The sequence below is a fragment of the Hippoglossus stenolepis genome, chromosome 21, assembly GCF_022539355.2.
Source record: "Hippoglossus stenolepis isolate QCI-W04-F060 chromosome 21, HSTE1.2, whole genome shotgun sequence".
Classification (NCBI taxonomy): domain Eukaryota; kingdom Metazoa; phylum Chordata; class Actinopteri; order Pleuronectiformes; family Pleuronectidae; genus Hippoglossus; species Hippoglossus stenolepis.
The window spans coordinates 11,322,181-11,348,095 of record NC_061503.1 but is presented as its reverse complement, the minus strand read 5'-3'; the positions used below and the strand labels follow the sequence as shown (position 1 = coordinate 11,348,095).

At 41.3% G+C, this 25,915-nt stretch overlaps 2 protein-coding genes across 2 annotated transcripts in view; one reads left to right on the top strand and one right to left on the bottom strand.

Annotated features, from left to right (window-relative positions):
- psme4b (proteasome activator subunit 4b) overlaps positions 1–6,446 on the top strand; it is a 35,811-nt gene extending 29,365 nt beyond the window's left edge. Inside the window, exons 44-47 of the mRNA XM_035146805.2 lie at positions 1,841–1,996; positions 2,938–3,076; positions 3,275–3,408; positions 5,544–6,446. Of these exons, the coding sequence (XP_035002696.1) occupies positions 1,841–1,996; positions 2,938–3,076; positions 3,275–3,408; positions 5,544–5,678 (564 nt within the window). The 3' untranslated portion in view covers positions 5,679–6,446. The remainder of the gene's footprint in view (positions 1–1,840; positions 1,997–2,937; positions 3,077–3,274; positions 3,409–5,543) is intronic.
- A 2,755-nt stretch (positions 6,447–9,201) lies between these two features.
- On the bottom strand, positions 9,202–11,178 carry chac2 (ChaC, cation transport regulator homolog 2 (E. coli)). Its single transcript, XM_035144912.2, has 3 exons — positions 10,736–11,178; positions 10,343–10,378; positions 9,202–9,983 (listed from the first exon to the last, which is right to left on the bottom strand). Exons 1-3 carry the CDS (start codon positions 10,868–10,870, stop codon positions 9,612–9,614), a joined length of 543 nt encoding a protein of 180 aa, XP_035000803.1. The 5' UTR covers positions 10,871–11,178; the 3' UTR covers positions 9,202–9,611.
- Between the last annotated feature and the right edge of the window lie 14,737 nt (positions 11,179–25,915).

Sequence of the window (25,915 nt, the reverse complement as noted above, 5' to 3'; positions counted from 1 at the left end):
TAACTCACAGCAAGAAATAAAGCATGCGTTGTTTACCCTTTTTATCTTGTAGGAGGAAGATACCGTGTGTTGCTCTATATAAAGGAATAGGTTGACATTATGGGAAAGATGCTGGCGCTATTTCTTGCTGTGAGGTTAAATAAAAATATCAACACAACTCCTATCTGCATGCTGGATGTGAAGCTACTGCTGAGACACAACTAATATATAGCTTAGCATGTAGACTGGAAACAGAGGGAAACCGCTAGCCCTTTTTACCAAATTGAGTTAATGCATGTTCCTCTAATGCTTCTGTCGCCCCCAGTAACTTTCTGACGACTCTTCGTTTAGTCGGCACTGAGCCAAATGATTTTTCGTGAGAAGCCATCAATCCGCCTCATTAATGTATGCACCGAGCTGCCAGATTAATTTGATGCTTCTGAGAAATCCCGTTTTCTGTGAAGTCACTGCCATCTGTGTGATGGAGCACTTGGGATCTCCGTGCAGCTCGGCTAATACGGCGCTTCGTTCTTTTTTTTTCTTTACGTTTGAGACCATTTTCAACGCACTTAATTAATATCCGTCTACACCTGTGCATGTTCCCCAGACTGTGCACCGTGACGGATCAGGGATGAAGTCGGTGACGAGGTCTGAATCTACATAGCCCCTTCCATCACTGCAGTCTCTTGTCTATTAAATATGCAGCAGCATGCCCCCCGGAGGCATGGCTCCGTAGATGGTACTGTCGGTCAAGTTGTTCCAGACTGAAATATCACAACAGCTAGTGAGAGGTTCCACATTCATGGTCCGCAAAGGATGAAGCTTATGATTTGGATTATCTCTGACTTTACTGTAGCGCCACCAGTTGATGGATGTATTCGCTGTGACGCAGATGGCCATGATGAATTGTAAAGACTTTGGTGATCCCCGGCTGTTTCATCTAGAGCCGACATCAGGTCAAAGTTTGTCCAAATGCTTTGTTTTGAAGACCAAATATCTGCAAAACAAATGACAATTCCATTAGTCTCAACCATTTAGCACCAATTAGTAAATGAATATAGTAATTTAACTATGGTAGAAAACAATGTAAACATATCTCAGATCAGAATGTTAGCATTGTCATTATCAGCATATAATATCAGCATCTTTTACGTTAGCATGACATCTCTGTATGCTACACAGCAGGTGGCTGTAGACACTTTTAGCTTTGTGCACTAAAGCTGAAAGATTTCAGCATTATGATGGGTGACGATAATACTGGCAGACAAGGATTAATTTATTCAAAACTAGATATGGCACTCAGAAGAGCGCAAACCTCCGCCAAGACCCAACAGTCCCCTCATGAAACCACATTCAAATTCACTAGATCCAGATTTTTATGTGGATCTGCACCATATTCCACATACTCATCAAGATCATTCTCCTGTGAAAATGAAAATGTAGAGAAACGCTCTGTCTCGCAATGTTAAAGAAGAGTTAAACAAAAGTTCCTGGATCAGCACCCTTGATCTAGATCTGCACCACAAATTTAACGGGTTCTTTCATGACCAATATTGAATCCGTCCACCGAGTTTAGTGATAACACGTCCAGTAGTTTTTGTGTAATGCTGCTAACAAACAAACAAACAAACGCACATAAAAACATACTTGCAAAGGTGATTTATCTTCTTCAGACAAGGTAATAACTTGTACACACAATGGTGTTATGTTGTATGTGTATACAACATAACACCACATGTCCACTATAGATTGTTTTGTTTGTGCAGGATACATAAAAACATCTTTAGGGGCTTGGGGGATTCTGTGCAGACCTCAACCACCTCTGTCTGTCTCTTGATCTCGCTCCCTATTCTCTCTGTAGATGGCCGGCAGCAGGTCGTGGCACGCTCGCTTCTCCGTGCTGACCTACCTCCAGATCATGGTTTTCTACAACTTGTTTACCCTGCTCAGCGTGCCTGCTGAGGTGCTCCGCATCCAAAAGCTGGTGATGCAGCTGTTGCTCGACGAGCAGCTCGAGGTAGCGCATGCACAAGAGGCAGCAAACACATCCCCCCCCGCCCTTCCCCTCCGTGAGGTGTAATTGTCACCAGGATTATAAATGGCCACTTATTGTCCTCCAGCCTCTCCTCACTAAATCTTAATCTTTCTCCTCGATTCAGTGTTATTGCTGAAAATGAACCCTCTGCCTCCACTGCTCGGCTCATAATTTATTTTCCTGTTTTTTTGTGCATCTCTCTTCTTCTGTGGTTACAGGGATAGTGCTCAGGCACGGCTTTGTGGCTGGTTGTAATTTATCTAAAAATAACATCATGACTAAATATAATCTGCAAAATATAAATTGGCAAAGAGTATATTTGACTGTCACACTACACTGCGATGTGTATGTGTGCCTTTAAAGCCCTCTTTATCCGGCCTCTTCCCATTGATCTGTATGCAGCCATTAAAATCAATAAGTACTTTGTTTGAATAGAAAGCTCTAAATGACAAAGATTTGCTTAATATTTTGTAATATTTAGTAAACTGTGTAAGTGAACAGCTGGCGAATGCGTTATCTGTGTATCTTTGTCTGTTTTGATGCGTCAGCCGTCACTCAGAGCTTATTCATAATTTATGCAGAGTGATGCAGGAAGGCAGTGATGTTCTGCAAGTGAATTTTACCTCAGCTCAACCCGGCATCCATCCACCCCTCCTCCTCCCGCGCCTCCTCCGCCTCCTCCTCCTCGTCTGCTCATCTCTGTCCCATGTACCTCACTTCTCCCCCGATCTCCTTGCACTCACCTCTTTTAATAAATTGTGTATGCGTTTCTTGCCCTAAAACTGCCTCGCGCTTTCCACCACATCCTTTATTTGTCAGCTCTGAACTTCACAGATCAAATTTTTTTTCTGAAAATTCAGTCTCTTTCTCCCTTCTCGCTGTCCCTCCCTCACCCCTCCTCCTCCTCTTCCTCCTCCCCGTAGGTGAGGGACATGGCAGCCACCACCCTCAGTGGTTTACTGCAGTGCCAGTTCTTCCCTCTGGACCTCAGTCTGCAGACACAGCTCCAGACGCTGAGTCAGACTCGCCTCCCCAAGGCCAGAGGAGAGCTGGCCTCCACAGGTACACACACACACACACACACTGACACACACACACGCACAAATGGAGAGTTCAAATTGGCCTAATCATTTCAAGGTTCTCAATTCCCCTGGGATAAGAAAGGGTAATAGGGCAAGTATTACTGTGATTGCTTCACTGTTTGATTGTGACAGGCACGTAAATGTGTGTGTGTGTGTGTGCGTGTGTGTACGTGCGCAGACTTGGTGCGGCGCCATGCTGGAGTGCTCGGCTTCAGTGCGTGCATCCTTTCGAGCCCCTACGACGTCCCAGACTGGATGCCTCAGATTCTGATGGACCTGAGCGACCATCTCAACGACCCGCAGCCTATAGAGGTACACACACACTCATTAGTACACACGCACACACACACACACACACACACACTCATATACAACCATCTCGCTCAACACAGTGTGAGCTGGAAGAATATAATTTCATTGTCCAACTGAGGAGAAAATTGTGCCTTTGGCTTTACTTGAGGCATGAAGAAGACATACAATGTAATCTGTAGTGCAGAGTTTGAATAATACATTACTGTGGTGGTGGAGCCAATGATGATGATAATTCAGTGCTTCTCCTGCTGCAAAGTGAAAGAGATGATAGTCAAAAAAAAAACACTTGAATTTAGTTATATAAATATATTTGCAAGTAAATGACTTATGCTCCATTACAAAGGCTCCTGCAAAGGATACTTCTTTAAATACTAAAGAAGTTATATAAAAATGGCAGAATAACAAATGATAGTCACTAATCTTCTCTGAATCAGTCTGCGTTGTTAAGCTAGAGGCACCTTGTTCCCCCTCTCTCGCAGTCTGATTTAATTGTTTTGTTTGAAGGCCATAATGTAAAATGAATGTCCTCCATGTTTAAGTCATGATTACATCCTCAGTCGTGCTGATCATCAGTTTAACTCCCTGTTCTCGTGTCCTCGTTGAACCACGCTAACTTTACACTCCAAACTTGTTCCACTCTAAATAATTCCTTTAAATTGTTACATCTGGCATTTTAACATCAATAACTTACCATAAGCTCATTCGTTTTTAATTATTGCAAACAAATGACACCATTGCTGGGGAGTCTGTGCTGCTGTTGGATTCTTCGCTGTGTTTTTTTTACATCACGGGTCTCCAGAGCGGCGAGTGGCGGCGTGTTTGTTTTTCCACTTTAAAACAGGAACCATTTACTTTGCAAGTCATTCTAAGAATAGATAGTGGCTGTTATCAAGAGCTGTTATTTGCTCTTAACTTTTTTCTTTGCTCCTCAAAACAAATGAAGCGATAAAAACTATCAACCTCGTCCTCATTGCAGGAGTTTTACTGCAGAGTTTAATGGAAATGTCCTAATTGTGATAAACAAACAAGTCGCTTGTAAATGTACATTTTCTCTCCAAGATGGAATATTAGATTATTTTCATGAGCAAAAGAGCTTGAATGAATCTTGTTTTCTATTTGTGTTGTAGTTTTAACTCTGTTCAATAACTTTTCATTCAAGTTAGAACGAAAGACAAATGCTTTTCTTAACAAAATCAACATTAATGATAAATATACATATTAAACAGAATCGTATGTTATATCCTGCTTAAAAATCTGCAGTTGTTTTATACAAGTTGAAGGACTTACTTCAGCATTTAGCACTTCAAGCATTTATGCTGTTTTTAAGGATTGATTTCTGACTCAATAAAAACATTTTGGTGTTCCGGTGGATTGCTCTTTCATTTTGAATCATTGAAGTTTTCTGGAAACCTGGAAAAGAGGCAAAATGGATTATTAAATTAGTATTTACTCTGATTTATTCAGTTTTAATCACAGATGTTTTTGTCAGTGATTAATTTGTTTTGTTCAACACAAAGAAAAACTGTTTGTGAAAATCATTTGGTTTGTTTTGTTTTTGGATCCGTTATTTAAAACTAGTGAGTAAAGCTATGAATTAGTAAATTATATAATCAGATTATTGGATTGTTACTACTGATGCATTCATGAACAAGTAAGATTTTAATATTTCAGCTGGTTTATAGACTGTTTTCTACTTTAATTGAAAACCAAATATAACAAATAATGATGAAGGCCGGTGCATTTTTTAATCTTTGCCACGTATTAACCACATTAATAAAAGCTTAAAGCTCATTTTTCCACATCAGGAATTCCTTGGTTTATTTACTATTTTGGTATCACACCTGCAGCAAATAGCACCTGAAAAACTTATTTTTTGCCTTTTTACAACAAATGTAAAAAGGTGTTTGAATGGATAATAAGTTTATCCTGTTGAGTAAAATCTTGATGTTAAATGACATGAATGAAGTATCTAAAGTATCTCAAATTACACTTAGCTACAGTACTTGAGTGACTGTTATTTTGGTCGTATTGTTGAAACATGTTTTGTGCTGCATTCTGGATCTGCCTTTCCGTGAATTCATGGTGCCACAGTCATTACCTCCCTTCTAAGTGATGATTATGTTGTCTGCCTCCAGATGACGGTGAAGAAGACGCTGTCGGAGTTCAGGCGCACGCACCACGACAACTGGCAGTTGCATCGGCAGTGCTTCACTGACGATCAGCTGCTGGTGCTCACAGACCTGCTGGTGTCACCTTGTTACTACGCGTGAGGCGGCCAGCTGTCCTCGCGAGCTCCTCCACGGACTGACTGACCAGTGCTGTAGGAAAGTAATTACACCTTTCAACACTGTTGGGAACCTGTGCAGTCCTCAGTGCAGCCTGTTAGGATAATGTATGATAATTTAGCAGCGGCTGAGAGCCCCTGCCTAAGGAACATCACGTGTCACTGTTGGCCTTTAGTAAACCCAGCAGGAAAAAGCAGCCCTGGGTAAAATGGATCCAAACATTGACTTTATTTGGTGTTTACCTTGTCTCACCAAGCAGCTCAACAGCCCCAAAGGTGGCCACTCTACTTTAGCCATAACCAACATGTTTAGGTGTATTGTATTATTGTATGATAACAGCATTTCACTTTACTGTTCCTACTTACAAAGTATTTTTTAAATCATACACTAAAAAGTTTCCATTCTTTTACGAAATACAGGAAAAATATATACGATCATATAAGTATGTAGAGTAAATCTATGAAGAAGTATTTTTAAAATACTAAATACTATAATGGTGTTAATGCACTTATAACCCAACACATGCAATGTGATCCCATTTATGATATAATATAATACTTAATTTTAATATAAACTATGTAAATTATATAAATGTATGCACCATATAAAAGCATACTATAATAAGTATTTCAATATGTAATGTGCTATAATACCATTATAGCAAAGCAATACAACCCGCTGTGTTGTATTATACAGTAGCTCAACACTGAGAATTTACTGTTGTTTACAGTTGAATAAATGAACTGCATCATTTGTAAAGTGACGTGTGTTTCTTTTGAGAGGAACAACGAGTTTGGCGTGTTGTGTGTTGGCCGTGGTTCACCGATCATGTGAAACACTTTCCGTTTATCTGCGTACTTTCATGTCACAAACTGTTTCTGGTTGTGTTCTGCACACAGAGAGAGGAAGAGATCAAATGTTTCTCCGACGTGATAAATTCAGGATTAAACAGATGGAGGTAAGAAGGCAGCGATGATGTTTACACAGAGGTGCTGAGTAAAGGTCATTTTATCCTTTTACTGTTCTACTGTGGACCTCTGATGACTAACACAATATCCAACAATTCTGATAATTGATCATTTTGCCAATATAGTAATTAGCTTCTCTACTGGGAATATTAGCTGATTTTCTTAGTCTTCAATGACAGTAAACTGGATATATTTTATGTTTTCAACTGTTAGATGGAAAGAAAACAACAAGCACCGTGGCCTTGAGATAATTATGAGCATATTTTGCAATTATCTAGCCTTTTATTCACCACAACATGAATTGATTAATTGAGAAAATGATCAGCCCTGTAACTGATAATGACAATAAAAGCTCTACTTGTAATTAGTGCTAAGTGACTTTTACCATCACAGTTACTGCTACACTACACTATTAATTCTGACTGACTGTGTATTTAGTATTAAAGTAAAATAGAGCTGTTGACAAAAAAGTCACCATTGTGAGAATTTGGGGCTTTTCTGTTAAACGTTAGTCTGAACTGAATATCTTTGGATTCTTCTACTGTTGGTTGGGCAAAAAAAAAAAGGAAAAATGAAAGGATGTCATCTGTGACTTTAGGAAACGGTGATAAGCAACGGTGATGCTTATCAGCGTTTCGGCTTCCTCTTTGTCTCAGATGTACGCGATGCGAAGAACTTCTTCTCTCGTCCTGGAGCAGCGCACACTCTCTGTGACCTTGTTCTGCACACGCCTTTGCCGCGCGTCATGCACACAATTCCTGAACACAATGCACAATATGTGATTGCAGTGATGACAAGAGGCCAATCTTCACCATCACAGCAGCAGCACAACATTTAAAACAAGGACAACTTTTGTTGTTGTAAATAATAGACATTCAGCCACGGATTGGCCCACTTCTTTTCATATCACTGTTTCTGAGAATAATACAAGAGAAAATGGAAATAATAGGAGAAAAACATAATTATAACTATGATGATTTGAAGAAAAACACATAATGAAAAGAATGTCGATTTAATAAGAACAATTAGATTAATAGTGCTTAATACTGCAAACTGTAACATGCATTGTTTATAATACTTCATATTAAGTTAAATTATAAATTATTATTAATAACATTGAACCAAAGTAATACAACCCACTGTGTTGTATTATACAGTAGCTCCACACTGAGAATTTACCGTTAAATTCACTGCTTCATTTGTTAAGTGACGCGTGTTTCATTTGAGAGGATGAACGAGTGTGTCGTGTTGTATGTTCGCCGTGGTTAACTGATACCTGCAGATCATCGATGGCCACATGACAAACTGTAGATTACGTTATGCACACACACACAGAGAGAGAGAGAGAGCTCAGAAACATTAGTTTTTTTCTGTAGTGTTGGTTTTTAGTTTTGTGCCAAACATTTTCATAAAGGACAGATGCTGCTACAGACACAAAACACTGGTGATTGTGTGTGTGTGTGATAATATGTGTGTGTGTGTGTGTGTGTGTAAGAGAGAGTGAAGGACGGGATCACAGATATACCTGTCACCGTATTTCATTGTGCATGTTGATTTCTCTCTCTGATGCCGTGCTGTTGACTTTGATATGTTCACTGTGCCGAGACGCCGATGTGTTCACTGTGCTGAGACGTGCGCTGGCGGAATGAGAAGTAGCTAATGGCCGATGCTGCAACACCGATAGGTACAGATACTGAGACAAGGTAAGTACAGTCTGGAATAAACAAGTTGCACTTGGGCACTTGACAATGTGATTAAAGCGCCGCCCCCTTTGACTGACTTTTTTTAGGTTCCTGTTTTATTTTGAAGTGGCCCGTCTTTTGTGTGCGGGGCTGTTTTACTTCCTGTCTTTTGGGGTTTCTGCTCACCTCTTCCTCATTCATCATCACAATAAACTTATTATAAATACTAGTTTTTTTTCCATTCGTCGGCCACATGTCAATTTAAATATATGTTCACAGGTACAGGATGAGTAAGTTTCCATTTAGGTCCTGAAGTGTCACGTGTATGTTGATGACACCTCCCCTGAAGTTTGCTTTTCAAATGAGAGCGATGGAGATGATCAACAGAAACTGGATTGTCCTATTTGTGTTAGTTATGACCTCAGGCCAAAGCTAACATGGCTTTGAATACATTAGCATATAAACTATTAAGTCTTTTATGTTGTTAGACAAAGTGAAACGAGGCAGCGTGCCAACATATCATCATCAAAGTACGCAGCAGTTTTCTCTGTTGTTTTCCTCTTGAGATTTTCCTGGTTTGACTACATGACTCAGTTGGGCAGGAGAAAAAGCTGCGGTGACAAACATGTGTAAACAAATCAGCTGATGAAGTCGCACCCACAGTCCTGATAAAGCCGATTTGTGTTTAACACGCTTATATGTATGGTTTTTTTCGCAGTGCCTCTCCCTTGTGTTATACACAAATAATCTAATAATTTAAATGTGGACAAAAATGAGCCTATTGGGAATCATGTGTACGTTTCACACTTCACATGATTTTGCTTTAAAATGCAGAAAACCAGACCAAAAGCATCTGAATTTGAATCTCAGAATATTCTTCATTTATTCCATTGAAACATTCCTGCTTCGTGCTGCTGAATATTGAACATTGAGCAAACAGACACGTTTATACGAAGCATATTTGTGATCAATCAACAATAAAAGGCTTTGTTTTGACATTTGTCCAACTTTGAAACCACCTTCAACACACATCAATAAAATATTTCCAGCATAGTGTTTTTAAAGCATGTGACATTTCTTTGCAGTGTGACATTAAAAGGAATAAAAACAAGACTTTATCAACACGTATTTTCTGAACCCCACAAACATCCTGGGGTGCCCCATGTGCATCTTAAACCCTGAGATTATTTGCTAAATCTATCCTTAAATATACAATTGAGCAGGACATGTTTTTAATCTAATCTAATTAACCTGTGCGGGTGTGTGTGTTACTTCCCGTTTTGTATTCTCTCTCTCACTAAGGTTTCAAGAGAAAACAGTTGCTCGTCTGAATCCTCAGGCAGAATTGTCCTCACAGCGTCGGCAAGCTGAAAAAGGTACTCAGAGTTTTGCCCGCTCGGACCGGTGGAGCTGGCGATCTGGTTGGCTATAACCTCCAGAGGGGCGGGGCCGAGGTAGTTCGGATTGTCCTGAGAGCCGATGTAGAGCAGCGTCTGGTTGGGAGGGGGGGTGAGGGGTGGACGGGGGTGAAAGGTCACCGTGATGACCTGATAACCACCTTTTTCTCGGTAGTCGAGGTAGCGCTTCACTTCTTGCTCTTGGCCCGTCGGCAGCTTGTAGGCGACGCCCCACACACATCCCTGAGGGGGTGAAAAAGACAAACATGAAAAAGAAGTGATGACTTCTACACTGAGTGGTCCTTTTAGCTTTAGCAACTAACAACTACACTTGAAACGATTGTTTAGTCGATTGACAGAATTTGTATTTCTGATAATCGGTTCATAATTTGACCGCGTTTCGGCTACAAACCACAAAAGAGGTAATGGTGCCAGCAAGCGACAAGAAGTCCAATGCTGTCAGGGCCACAGACACTTTTTCTCTTTTTGTTACAGACGTCTTTATTAATGGCTTATTTCAACAAGTCGGATAAAAACATCTGCCTTGATTAATGAACAACTGATAATTGAAGCTCTATTACAACGGTACTATTTAAGTTTACCTCAGGGTCGTCCACCAATGTTACCACCCGGCCAGGCTGTAAAAGACAAACAGAGATATAATTAAAATTAAAATAAATGTAGAAACAAATATTAAAAAGTAACAAAATTGAGGAAAACTTTATAAATGTAATAAAATAGACATGAGGGAACAATACAAGATATGTTCTGTAATGTATAACCTGTATAAATGCTCATAATAGTAATAACATCACAATATATTTTACATTTTTAGAGTAAATGTCAATATTTACACGCTCAACGACCTTTGAGTCATTTCTTATGTCATTCGTTACTGATCAGTGGGATGTACCGTTAAATAACTTGAGCTCTTTGGTACATGTTCGAGTCCCAAGCTCACAATGTCCACAGAGCAAATAGGTGGGCTCGCTTACCTTCCCCGGTACTCCCCGGTGGTCGGTGCTTCCCTGCCAGAACCGGCGGCTGAAGCCTCTGATGAAGCCGATCTTCTTCTCCTCATAGGGAAAGTCCACCTTCCAGATCAGGGAGCCGTAACCGAACACCCACATGACGGGAGCCGGAGCTGGAGACGAACCGAGAGAGGACGGTCGGAGGCGGGGAGGACGGCGGGAGGCGGGGAGGACGGCCGGAGGCGACGTTTTCAGTCTGGAGGTGAGCTCACGTCACACCGCGGGGTCACAGCATCTCCACCGCAGACGTGTTGAACATGGAACCAGAGCAGATCACTGGATGAAGGTGTGACCGCTTCAACATGACTCTAACATGATGCTAACGGAGCTAACACATATGTACATCATATAACACTGTCAAGACACGTGCACTTCCGCTCCACGAACCTTCAGAATAAACCTTCACTTCCGGACGTATAAGTAAGTAGTGAGACTGTGCAGAAAAAATTTAATACATTTTTACAGCACATTGTATTTGTAGCAACAATAAAATATGAAAACACCGATGATTGTGATATTATGTTAATAATAGTAATATTATAATATGAATGCATTTATAATAACAGTAAAACATGATGCCAATATTGATAATAACTTAATAATTACTCATAACTCATAATTTTTATTGCACATTTCTTTTCTAGCCACAGTAAAATAATGATAATGATGATGATGATGATGATAATAATAATGACAGTAACAATAATTCTATTAATAATGACAATACCACAGTAGAATATCCTAATAATAGCACATACATTACCTAAATATGAATACACTAATAATAATGAGAACATAACAGTTTAGAAATCCCCTCAAGGCAGACATACATGTCAGAACAGAAAATGGGTTTTACTAAGTAAAATTAAATGACTTAAAAGGACAAATGTGCAGGTTCTGCACAAGAAAGCAAATTATATTCAAAAATAATGTTCTATTAAAAAAAATGCATTTCATTTCAAAATAACATTTAACTTTAATTCTCATTTAAAGTCTGTGGATGAAGGTATGACTTTTTAACCTTTCACTTCATGAATAACGTTTTTTCTCAAATAGCACTTAATAGTTTCATACATGGTTGGTTTTATTGTCTTTCATACTTTTAGGTTTTTAAATATTTTCTTTGTAGGTTGGCAGCCGGCCTTGAAATCCTTATAAACCCACAGGCCTGTATGAAGAATATTTTGCCAGAATATGTTTTACCTCTGATGTTTCTATTGAAAGCAGAAAACACTTTAACTGTTCTCTCCAGCCTCTTGAAGTTCCATCCACTAAAAGCCTCGTTTCAGTCTCAGAAATGGTTTAATTCTCATTCTAATGAGCTAAATGATGTCTTAATTAAACTAAGCCCCTATATCTTCCTGAAGGCCACCTTTGATATGCGGCCATTAATTGACTTTCAATGAACGTCTAATTGTGTGTTTGTGTTTGTCGGGAATGAACTGGGACAGATAACACGGGGAATATGGGTTTTCCATCTTGACACCAGGGGGTGCTGAGTTTCTGTTTCCCCTGCAGTTCATCATTGTGTCTCTCCCTCCCAAATAAGGAGCTCTTCATTAATGCAACGTGAGCACTGATTCAGATCCAAATCAAGTGGACGGCATCAGCCACATACTCGCTCCTCTGCCTCTGAGAGAAGCCGGGGGAACATTTTCATGTCATTTAACCAACCTCGAGTGTGAAGAGGCAGATCCGTGGTTAAAATCCACAGCTGGACTGAGGGACACATCTGCCATAAAGGTACCATCATTAAAACCCATCCAAACTGCACCTGCTGCGGTGGAGTCGGTCACTGGCCATCTGCAGAAAATTTAGGCCTTAGGTCAGAAGTATACATAAAAATAGAAAAACATTCACTTCCACTGCTCGTGAATTCAGAGACCTTGCTTTTTTACCCTCTTGTGCTTTGCCTCAATTACTGTTATAACACTTCCTGTAATTTAAAGCAGGTTGTTAGGGTTATTTAAAGCAGCAGTTTTCTACTACTTTATGTTCCCTATGGTGAAAATAATGAGCTATTTATATCAAGAATAACCCTCTAGAGCGATTCAGAGAAGTACTCACTGCTGTAGACAACAAATCTTTCTCCAAATATCCTACATCTATTATTAATATAATTGTTATTTAATTCATATGTGAACTAACACCACAAAACATTGTACAAGCTGTTCCACAGGCTTATATTTGTGTGCAGTATTTCTCTCCGACAGGTACACATTACCCTGGCAATACTTTTATTGTGTTCCTTTCTGACATGTAGTTCATTATAGAGACAAACAGCATAGAAATGTAAGGACAATATAAACTGTCTGTTTGTTTTTATGATGAGTGATATGTTTTATTTGCTCTGCTCCGAGGAAAAAAACGTGCGTGGATGTTTGTGCCCTAGCTATGTGAATTTGTTAACTCTTGTTTGGAAGTTGGTAGACAAACATGTTGCAGTAAATATGAAGAAAACTCGAGGGGGTTGAATGTGAATAGAATTTAGAGGCAAACGTTCTGTTCTCCCATCTGCATTTGTACAAACGAGTGCACTGCTCGTTCTAAACCTGCCTGTTCTCTTGTTTTAATGCTCTGAAGCTACTTCCGAATTATTCCTTGTCACTAGTCAGTCCTCCTCATACAGTTCTACAATGTACTGTCACTTAATTAGAGTTTGTGTGCTGGACGTTGTGTGCAGAGCTTTTTAATCAACAGTGAGAGTGAAGTTAAAAAACCTTGTGTTCATCCTACCTGGTTTATCTGCAGTAAAGATATTAAAGTCAATGTTTCTACCAAATGAAACTGAATTTGCTTCATTAAAGATCACACGTGTGGCTTGTATATAAGTTTGAAAGATTAACTCAACTAATGTTGTTTCTTTCATACATTGCATGTCGGCTATTTCAGAGGTCTGTCAAGCAATCGATACAATCACAACTTTTCAAAATAAAATCGGTGTGATTCCTGTTTGAATCCATACAAAGCATTGCAGCAACATAACGAACATTGTGCGTTTTACTTTGAAGACAAACTGGTAAAGCGGAAGTGATTCTAGGAATGTTGCTGCCATGACGAAGTTCGGCACCAGCAACACCATTGAATGCCTGTGTAAGAAATCAAAGTAATCAGATGCTATTGGCCCCAGGCTGCCAGTTGCTGACCACTGCTATAGTTTATCCAAGGAGGTAGAAGAAGAAATGTTCAACCTCGGCCTGTAGACTGACATCACACTGCCCCGCCCCCACTGACTGCCAGAGTGCTGGTCGCCTGTATACAAAGTTTATTAATATTGAACATATTGTTTGCCAGAATCGCACCAAATTGGAAACCGCACTTACTCGGGCTACTAACAATACACGTGCCAAATGTGAAGCCGACAAGATGAACGGTTCATGGGATATGTGTTTAAATGTTTCATTTGTGGAGTCAGTCGGTTTTGATCATAAAGTCATTAAAAAACTTCAAAACCACATATTAAATCTACTGTAATCCACCTTTTATTTGATATTCTTGATGTAATCAAAAGAGTTGCTGTACTAATGCTTCATTAATGCTGTTATGCACAGGTGGCCCCGCTCTCGTGTCTGTCTCCATCTGTTTTTCTCTATACGTGTTCCATTAGATTCACTTTATTCTCTCAGGCCCTCTTCCTCCCTGACAAGCACATCCTTTCATTTTCGCTCTCTTTTCCCTGCGCTCCACCTCCCTTTATGTTCCTTCTCCAGCTCCAGAGCCGTTCCTAAACCTTCTTTCTCTCCTCCTGCAGAGCTCTTCTGTTTATTCATTAGGGAGGTGACCAAGATAGAGCTTTACTCCACCACTTTCCGCTCGAGTTTGTTTCATTTTCCCATTTGTACCAGCTCCCTTTCATTTCTAAAAGTCTCAACAGCATCTCATTTGGTGATTCCACACATCAAACCTTGTTTCAGGTTTTTCGTGGTTTCACTTTGTAATGTTAATTATGAATTACTGATCGTGTTCTGTTGCATGTTTTGAAGTCACTATGTACTTTTTCCAAGTTGATCCCACCAAGTGCTGCCAGTGTCTAATCACACGAGTGTGATGTAGTTGCACTGCAAGATTTGATATTTTTTGAGAATATAAATCATTAAATGTATTTTCAATGAACGTTTTACTGATCCACCCAGTCGGCCTATCACAGAGTTAACAACATTAAGTGGTGATTCAATAGAAATAGAAAGTAATGGGGTATTTGGAATTGAGAGTCCAGCGTATTTTATTTTTTGGAATTAGCAGGTCCTCTTCCACAGTAAGAATACGATACCAAATCGCTGCAGTGTCCCTTTAAGTTGGGTGATTGTCATTCTTCCAGTCTCTGCTCTGAGTGGATTTTCTTGATAAGATTGAAATATATTGGAGTTTTTTGGAAATATTTTGTCCCATGACCTTATTCCCTTTTGTCCAGTTACATGGTGCATCGCTGAATGGAGCCTTTGTCACCCAGGATTTCCTGTGCCTGTAAATGTGAGAGATTCTGTTGAACTCGAGCCAGCTTCAGTCAATTCAGTCCTTGTTGTTGCTCCGAGTGAGCGACATCCTGCTGCTGCTTCTCTCCCAGCCCGTCCTTATAAACATGTTGACATCCTCGCTACCTCCTTCGCCTGCTCTCTTGACTCTGGTCGAGCTTTGAAAAGAGATTTCTTCAGATGGTGGAACTTGTTTTTTTTCTCCCCACCATTCACCTGCATCATCTGACTGACCTCCAACATCTAGTTGTTCTCTTGCAGCAATTGAGGTCCGCAAAACCCATCGAAAGGTCTCCTCCGTATTGACTCGTTGCTGCAGCAGTGGTTTCACACACATACGCACAAAAACAGCTCTTGAACCTCCGACTCAGTCTCGGCAGCCGCGGTGAGGAATTGTCCAGCTGAGCCATAAAGGTCCACCATGTGTAGAGAGCAGAGTAGAGTGGGCCATTTTGGGCTCAGACTGTTTGATCCTGAACTGCTCATATGACTCCGGAGATTTCTCCCAGGAGGCTCACACACAGGCTTTGTGAAAGCAGCCAAATATATCACCACTGTTGCTCTGGCCCAGAACTGTGATTGTATTCTGGTGTAAAGAAACTCCTAATGATAATAATGCAGGGCTGTAAGATAAAAAAGACCATTATTAGCAAGTCAGTATTATCTGTTTTGACTCAGTTTAAACATGGAGGATGAAACAAAAAAACAAATTAGAATAATAGGATGGATGGGGAATCATGTTCACTTTGCCATGACTGATATTCCTTATCTGTCTTCCAACATTGTTGGTGTAATAATAGAAATTATGATAAAAGTTCCATAGATGATAAATGCTGAGTTCGCTTTTGTCTCATCAGCTACAGAAGCCAAACATTTTCTAGCCACGGGACGAGAGGAGCTTCTGTTCATACACGTTTTCACAATTTGATTATTTCTGGAAATAAGAAGCCATCACTTGTTTTGAGAGAGGTCTTTTAACTGTAAATATAAAATATAAAATTTTAATAAACAAATTACATTTGTGATTATTTTAATTAGTTTAATAATAAAGAAGAGGAACCACGTAATGCTTTTAATAATTGGCTGATATCTGACAGTAAAAAAATACCGTTGCCAATTAAATTTTCAAGTTTTATTAATTAAATGTCTAAATTTGTTTTTTTTACTGTCAAATCATCCAAAATGTATTTTCTTTCTTCCTTCATAAGACAAGTTGGTAAATATACACAGATGCGTGTCCCTGCACTTGTAACCGACATCACTGAAGGGATTTAAGATATTTCCCCCTTAAATAAGGCTTAAGTCCAGTCACAGCAATGGAATCTAATACGCTAAAGCCTCCTCACGCTTATCCAAAGTGTATAACTTTATCAGCATGTTTGAGTGAGAGCCATGAAGTATTAGAGGAGACTGATCAGTAGGAACTCCCTTTAAGTTTTTCTGGCTGCAGGATTGCCCAGTTTAAGATGTTCACGTCTTGGTATCAGCTGAGGATGTGACAGACTCCGCAGCACAAATTGCTCAGTGACTTGAGGGACACTTGGAATGGAAGAATGTAAATCTCCTTTTTAAATGAAACAGCAGAGGATATGATACAGATCTGAGTTGAAACTCCATATAAAAAAAACATATATATAATTTAGAAAATGTTGTATGAATTGTTCAGATGATATATTCTTAATAGAACAAATACAACACTTAAAAGTACCCCTTGTTTTTCCTCTATACATTTAGCATTCATTACCTCAAAGCGGTGATTGTGACCCTCATGGTGGCGCTGAAGGAAAAGTTGGCGATCCCCTGAGTTGCAGGGTTCATCCACTGGAAAGCTTTAATGTTCCTACCATATTTTATGGAAAAGATAGAATTTAGTCTGGACTCAAGTGGTGGACTGATCCCTGCTATCTGAGAAGTGACCCTGAAAAGGCTGCATCACTGCTGACTGTTCAGGCAGAACTTTGGTAACATGATAAAGTCTTGTACAGTCATAGCTTCTGGATTGAAGATGGCATCCGCTTGGGTCTTAGCTTTTAGGGCAGAGATGAGTCAGAGCCAGAGTTGGTGGAAAGCTGGCGTGGAGTCCAAATGGGATCGGGGCCAAAGTGGAGTCATGGCCATATCAGCACAAAGTTGGTGCTGGTGCCAATCTGGCTGAAGAGCCGCTGAAGAGATGGAACAGAGATTGAGTGGATGCCAGAGACAAATTTGAGCAAAGCTGGAGCTGAAGCCTACTCTGGAGATGAGTAGGAGTTGAAGTCGGAGAAACGGAGAGAGAGCGGGAGCCTGGCTTTCCACTTAGGAAGCAGGAGCTGATGACGAGGAGGACGATGAGTGGAGTCTGAGTTGCGTCAGAGTGGAACCAACCAGATAATTGCTGGAGAGGAGCCAGCAAAAAGCTGCCGGAGTCTGTACTGAAGTCAGACAGAGAAGTGGAGAGGGGGAGGAGAACTGAGATGAGGAGGTGTTGGAGAGTGGGGATTCATTAAAATGTTCTTTCTCTTTCCTTTTTATTCCTTTTCTCATCCTAAAGCTTCAGTGGGATTGGTCGATGTTGTTGTATCTGAACAAAGATCGCCTCCCCCGCCCCTGCCGAGCGTTTACGTGGAATCTACAGAGGCCAACAGGTAACATTAAGACACAAAAGGCCGTTCTATACAGTCAGTGTTTGCTTTTTATTGTTCTGGGCTACTGTAGGAACATGTTGGACTATGTACACATAATTCTAAGGTGATGAAAACACAACGATTCTTAGTTTCTGTTGATGAAATCTTAATTCTGGACATTATATTTCATTTCAAGAGATGGCCCTGAATCTCATCTGGACCTTTACCAGTGTGTTGGATTGAGAAGCAGAGAGGAGTGTGACGCTGATGAACAAGAATTGTGCTGTCAGTGAATATGCTGAGCTTGTCAGGTGAAGAGGACTGATTTGATATGATGAAAGCGAGTGTGTCTCTGTGGATGGAGACAGAACATTCTGCTCCGGACACTTGACAGAGGAGTTGAAAAAAAATTCACTTCTCTTGCTGTAACAACTATTTCAGATCAAATCTGTGATTCATCTCAGTTATTCTCTACTGTTTACCTGAGATCATCTAAATCAAATGAGTCATTAGGGCGGTCAGGGGGCCCATAGGAGCCTCCTGATGGCCCCTTGAAGGTTCACATTTCATTACATCTTACAGAATCTATTTTCCAACTTGATCTCACCGAGCTGAACGTCTTAAAGCTCTTCACCGACACTCAGTTAACCATATTTGCTTCTGAATTCAGTTTATTTCATAGCGACAGTCTTTTTATCCTTAGATCTCGCTTGTAGTCTTTTTACTAATGCACCTCAAGGCCTACGGCTGAATGATTCATTCTTCTTTCTCTGTCTCAGCCTTGTGAAGAGCCTCCTTCTCACTCCTCTCTGTTTGTGTTCAAACTGTGGGCTCGGTTTGTTTCACATTTGCACAGCCATTAAATAATTTAATTAAATAGTTAAATTACAATCTTCGAAGACAGAATTTCATTTAGATATGGTCTGATCACGTTTATACAGATGACTAATCTTACATTACTGGAGAAAAAATAAAATTTTGTGAAAACATTCAATTAATCAATCCTGAATTTTACAGATTCATTAATATTTACAGTGTTCTTTTGTTGCAGTGATCTTTACAGGTACAAGTCATTTCGTTAAAACCTCAACCTCACCCCAACCGCAGCCGTGTCTGTAGTTCCCACCTGGGAGATAGAAGCGGCACAATGCCCCAAATGTTTATGATAAAGTGCTCACAGGAAGTCCAGAGAGGAATTATTATGTCATTAATATTTTTTTCTCAGTTAGGTAACACTTCTACAAGTTGATCTAAAGGCCACAGATGAACAACATATTGAGTTGCATGCTTTACAGGACTTGTGATAGCAAAGGGAAAAGTAGAGCGCAGCTGACTCCAGTAGAACAAACACCAAACACAATAGGAAAACATTGATAAAATGCCAAAAGGAAATGAAATCAACTGTTTGTGGTGTTTTCTTCACAAATTTCATACAATGGTTTGGGTTTCTTTTTGTGGATAAGATACATGTTGTATCTTATATGTGAATTTTGTCTTTGTGTGTCTTTCTCCAACTGATTTATATTCTTTTAAGATTAATAATCAGCGACTGCACAGATGAAACGAGCACATTTCACTCTTCGCTGATGGAGCGACTGAATATCATTTCAGTGGTTTTAAATGTTGATTATATGCTCTACACTTTGCTGATTACAGAATATCATATCACTTACACAGAGCGATTGATTAAAGGGCCCTCCTGCGAAAACAAGATGTTTCCTGCATGAGATGCAGCATCGCGCAAAGGAAAAGATGACTGATTATTTGCTAGAAGATGAGAAGATCAAAAATATTTTATGTTTGCACATCAAATTTTGAGCTTCAGCCAGGAGCTGATTAGTTAGATTAAAGTCTAGAAGAGGAGGGGGGGAGATAAAGCTGCTCAGCCGACCAGCATCTATAAAGCTCATTAATTGATGCATAGTTTGTTTAATCCATACAAAAACCGTAGTGTAAAATCGCCCCTCGTGAAATGGACTGTATTTATTGATAGCTTCTTGCTCCATCGTGCACTCACGGCACAGCTGGGCTTCAGTTTCTTGCCCAACTACACTCTGGCACGCGAGGGATTGAACCACCAACCGTCTGATTAGTGGGCAACCAGTTCTACCTCCTGAGCCACAACTGCCTTACAACTGTTCAGCACCCCACGTGTTTGTACAGATAAAACAATGGGTTAATTAATTAGCCTAGGAGGTTCTTGTGTGTGGATTTTTGTACTTTTGGACAGAGCCAGGCTAGCTGTTTCCCTCTGTTACCAGTCTTTATGCTAAGCTAAGCTAAGCTAAGCTGCTGACTGTGGCAGCCTATTTTTATTTGTGATTGGAATTAGTTCAATTTAAATATCTGTTCCCTGTCATCATGTTTTCTCATCTTAAAACAAATTGCCTATGTTTTCAGTAACTATGTCACTGTTCCATGATTTATTTTAGATAAACAGATATATAGATAGATATATAGACAGATAGATAGATAGATAGATAGATAGATAGATAGATAGATAGATAGATAGATAGATAGATAGATAGATAGATGGTCTGGTCTAAGGTTGTAACTTTTGTCTTTGGTTATTTCTGTCCCTCCGTCTTGGCAAGAAAGCAAATAAGCGTATTTCTTTGGCGAAGATCTTTATCTTTTGAAACTAGAAAATAGTGGTAAGTCCTTGGCAGGTTTCCTTGATATAAAACCTTCGAGACCATAGGATGAATAAACGCATCACTTAACCTGGCATCACAGATGTAATTTCCCACTCTTAGTATTAGTACTCATATTGACGTTTGCATTATCGTTAAATGAAAAGTCGTCCGTTTCACAACACGGCCTTGGACCTGACGTACAGACTCTGCCTCCGACTCTTTCACCATCTCCTCTTCTTGTTTCATTTCAGTTTTGACAGTGCTTGTAATAAGCGCTGAAGTGGAGGCACAAATGGAATGAAACCAGTTTGTGGCTCGTGATGATGAGGTGGCCCGTGGCCGTGACTGTGGGATGGGTCAGATTGGAAATCTAGCCGGGGCCACCGTGGAAGGTAATTGTTTTCCATGGAAGGCATGGGGTTAGTGGGAAAGCTAGAGAAGGAACAGGGAAGGAGAATGGAGACAGTGGAGGGAGGGTATAAGTAGGTAAGCAACATAAAGAGCCGTTCTCTCCTCCTCCACCACCTCCTCTTCTGTCATTTGTATCACGGTGTCCCTCCTCCCTCTCTCCTCCCATTCCTCGTCCTTATCAGATAAGTGAGGACGCCTTCATTCTAAAGGTGCTACTAGATATCGCCGATAACAATGTGTGTGTTCATATGTGTGCCCATGCTTGTGTGCGCTTGTGCACGTGTGTGCACGCTCATGACAGTTATGTGAGCTTGTCATCGTGCTCCTCTAGATCAATGGAGCACAGTTGCCTAGCAACCTGCTGATCAGGAGGAAGGAGGCGGGGGAGAGAGAAGACAGAGAGAGAGAGAGAGAGCGGTTTGAGATTAGAAAAGAGAGAGATGGAGAGGTCTGGAGAGGGAAGAGGGAAGAGAAGTGGGTGAGAGCAACAGTAAAGAATGCTGTGGTTGGATGACAGGAAATAAAGCCTGAGACAGTAGAGCTTAGCACGTCGAATCTGTCTTTGTGTGTTGGCTGAGGAGGTGGTAGGTGGAACGTGGCGTGTGAATGCATGAACGCATACAGGTATGTGTGTGCTCACAGCAGTTTGGAACTGATGAGTTGGTGTTGATACTATCGCGCTGAAACAGAACATCAAAGCAGTAGCATGGTGACGCCAGCAGCACACTCTCACTCATTTAGCTGCTGATTTAATTATCTTTATCTTAAAGGGGAACAAAGTGGTTAAACGCACTGCATCGGGAGGGAGCGGCGGTGGAGATAAACAGCAGGGGAACGAGCGGGGGGGAGGAGGGGAGAGGGGAAAAAAATGGAGAGGCAACTTGGAGGGAGATGAATTTGGACAGGAGGAAATGAGGAGAGGGGAGACGGGGGTAAAGAAGGAGAAGTGGGAGGGGGTTGGGAGCGAAGGACGAGGGGAAGGAAACGAGAGAAGGATGGATGAAAAGAGGAGTCTGATGATCAGGTGTTGGTCGGCCTCATGAGAGATGCACACATATGCTCCAGATCGTCTATGATATTTACACAGTCCCCCTCTCCCCTGCCAGTGACGGCAGGGGGGAGGAGGAGGAGGAGATGAAGGGAGGATGGGGTGTCATTACAAATGAAAAAAAAGAGGGGGGGGGGAGGAATAGCTGTACATCCCAGAGGTATACTCTGTTACTGAGTTAGAATAACATGTGGAGGCAGAGTGGCTGTTAAACTTTATGGAGGATTGAAAATGGACAATTAGCATCTCAACGATTTCACTGTCACCTGGAACATTCTCGCCCGTTGTCATAGTAACCCTCCTCTCCCCGTTCACACTTCCTAATTCGTGCTACCCCTCTCCGCTTACTTGCACCTGCCTGCACACACACACACACACACACAAACGGGCCACTTCATGTGTATCATGAATGCAAACTATATATTTGGTGTGGCTTCTCATCCGGGGCTGTTTTCTATTAAGGGAAATCTTAATGGTCCAACATTTAGAAAAGATTGTGCTTCCAACTTTGGGGAAACAGTTTACGCTCCTCTTTCAACATCATTGCACACACTTCATAGTTCTGACCCCATCCAGGCCCTTGTAAGCCAGACCCTCCACAACATCCGCTTTCAACCTCGCTGTGACTGAATCGGAGCAAATCCCCTCAGCCACGTTTCACAATGTGGGAAAGGAAAACCCTCCCAGAAGAGCGGAGGCCATCATAGCAGCAGATTGAGGCCCATGGTTCTGCAATTAGAGGTTCAACAGCAGGCTTTTTCACAGCAAACAGATTGCATCAATAACCTCAACAATATCTTCCTTCTGTTAAGGTGTGAGTATAGATAATAGATGGATGGATGGAACCAAATCAGTTAAAAGGAGTTTTGACATTGCCAATTACATTTAGTCTCGTATTTTTTCATGAAATCCCATTGTGCTTCACTCATGACTTTTGTGTGTGTGTGTGTGTGTGTGTGTGTGTGTGTGTGTGTACTATTACGCATTGTACTGTGTGTGTGTGGCGAGCTGTGCATGTGCGTCCACTTTATTTGACATCTTCCTCTGCTCTGTGAGGTGCATGTAGCTTCAGGCAGTGTGGCGCTGGAGTGTTCTCCATGTGTGCCGCGCAGCCGTCATGACATTTCTGAGGCCACAAGGTAAAAGGTCATGGGTGGAAGGTAAAAGACGACAATGTGTTCCTTATTACCGATTTCCCCGTTCATTGTCTGCGCTGACAGTCTGTTCCACTGCACAAAACTGCTCCGACCCTTGACCCCTAACTGTAGGACATGGAGTGCCGCGGGCTGAGAGGGGCTGCATCGCCATGACAACCAATAGCAGCTCATAGGTCAAGATTTATGGTCACTCGGATGCACACAGCCACACACGAAGCTGTGCGCACACACGGGCAGTTCTGTGAGGGCTAATGAACTATGGATCTTGGACTTTTTTTCTATTCGACACCTCACACACACACAAACACACACATCGTACACACACACCTCCCCTCCTTCCATTCAATCTCTTCACCCAACAGTGTCCGCAGACACACACACACACACACACACAGTCAGACAGGCTTTGTTTGGACCTTGTCGGTCACTCTTCATCTGCTAGTCAGATGATCAATGCTAATGCCTGCTGAGAGTTCCAGTGACACACAGATCCATACGCAGATGGACTGTGCATTTGGTCCTGTTGTTACATGTGTGTGTTTCTGTGCACGTGTGTGGGCGTCCATGTGTGCAGGTTTGTGCACACGGGCTAATGTTGTTTGTATTTAGAAATTGCAATCCTTTTGATGAGGACAGGTCAGAGCTATTGTTATAAATGAGCATAAGATTGCAGGGAGGTGACCTCTCCTACCTCCCACACAGCGACACACACAGCGACACACACACACACACATATACACATATGCACACGTGGCTGTTTGCACTATTGGCAAGTAGAATTAGTAAATGTATGAGCTACACAGAAACTCATTACAACACGATTAGAGACAAACCTCCCATTTAATCTCATTTAGAAAAGGGTGGTTGCCTGTCAAACACACTCTCACACACACACTAACTCATTTATGCACATGCACAAAGGCACACACATTTGTTCTTGCAGAAGGACCCCCGTCTCTGTGTGAATGACGGGAAGTGTGACTCATGAAATGATACCCTTATAATCATACGCTCTCACCACTGTGTAAGTACAGTGTTTTAAACGACACAGGAAGTCTCCTACATGCATATAATCCTCGTTAAAAAGCCGAGATTTCAACGTGACACTTCAGCTCCTCCCTTCCTCGCCTCCCTCTGCGCTGTTTGTCACCGTTCACAGCACAAACTAGGTAAACCTCACCGTCTCAAGCTCGCCTCCCAAGACTGGAGCACAAACTGACTGCAGGCACAAAATATGGGCACGCACACACACACTGGATGCTGACAGATGAGTTTTTATTTTTGGCTGTATATTCTCTCTGCTGGCAGTTCAGACACATATTACCCGTGCACAAACACTCCTGCACACACGCACTCACACAAACACACACACACACACATATACAGAAATATGCTATATGTATACACACCCAGACACACACACATATACAGTGACCTTCTCTCTGCTGAGTAGGCAAAGAGTCAGGGGTCAGTGCCTGCTGTCAGCCTGTCAGAGAGAGGAAGGGAGTGGGGAAGTGAGAAGAGGCAGAGGAGGAGCAAACGTGGTCGGAGGAATGTACAGGATGGAGCTCCTCCGCCTCATCATTCAATAAGGACTAATGCAATAAGAGGCGGCCCATATCTGTCACGGTTAATGTTGGCTGATAGAGTTGCAGCAGTTTTAAAATGCTCATGGTATAATGCATTTCCCTGTGCCTCTTACAGACTGATGATGCATCACATCAGGCCTTGATGGCTCTCGTAGAAAATGATAACCTGGTCTGCAGGATGACGCTTCATCGAGCCCGAGTATGTCCGACAACTCGGCCAGTTTTTTAAGTTTCCTGGACTGTGTGGCATGGTGGTGTGGTGGTTAGTGCTTTCCAGTATGGCCGGGGTCTTTCTGTGTGAGTTTGCATGTTCTCCCTGTATTTGCGTGAGATTTCTGCAGGGACTCTGGCTTCCTCCAACAATTCAAAAACAGATTGGGGTGAGGTTAATTGGAGACTCTAAATTGTCTGTAGGTGTGAATGCTTGTTTGTCTCTGTGTGTCGGCCCTTCGATGCATTAGCAAGCCTGTGCAGGGTGTACGCCGCCTCTCACCCAATGTCAGCTTGAATTGGCTCTGGTTTCTCCCACGAAAGGAATAAGCAGTAGAGAAAATGTTACCTGAAATTTCCTTTCAGAATAATTGTATATAATTATGTCCCCTTTTGCGATTTTGTCACGCAAAAGCCAAAAGCCATGTCCATAATCACTGAGTTTGAATGTAGCTTTCTTAGAGTAAATGTAATTATATATTTTTAGCAAATCCTCAGTGCCAAAATCACCCTGTGCAGTTTTTTCATGAAGTCATGAAAAATGGAAAAACCTGTGTGTTGAAATATTTTTTAACTTGTTTCCAAAGTAAACTGATTATAGTGCAGTGCATCATTCTGTTTTCTTGACATGCATTGATTCATTTTGTATTTGACTACAGTGGCCATTTGTTCACTTTTTTCAACTCTGCATCTTTCTTTGTTAAAGGGGAATTTTTTTGTCACATCAAATATAATTTTGTAAGTACAATCATTAATTTCTACATGTGGATTTCACCTTTTGTCTCTACACTAAAAAAACGTGTTTGCACCAGCATTTCCCATCGTGTTTTTCACCGTGCCGCGGAGAGATGGTAGAACATTATTATTTTATAATGCCATTTTGTCCAAAAGGTCAGCCTGGCCCAGGGATGGGGGAGACAGAGAGTGAGAGGGAGAGAGAAACAGGGAGGAGGGGGAGAAAGGAAGGGAGGAGTAGACTTTAAAGAGTGGTGGTGGTGGCGATGGTGGTCAGTCCAAT

Bases quoted from the DNA above. Each gene is read 5' to 3' on its own strand.
- chac2 (XM_035144912.2), bottom strand. From the start codon at position 10,870: ATGTGGGTGTTCGGTTACGGCTCCCTGATCTGGAAGGTGGACTTTCCC. The intron at 10,379-10,735 runs GTAAGCGAGCCC...TGTCTTTTACAG, and splicing joins ACCGGGGAGTACCGGGGAAG to CCTGGCCGGGTGGTAACATT. The intron at 9,984-10,342 runs GTAAACTTAAAT...TCACCCCCTCAG, and splicing joins CATTGGTGGACGACCCTGAG to GGATGTGTGTGGGGCGTCGC.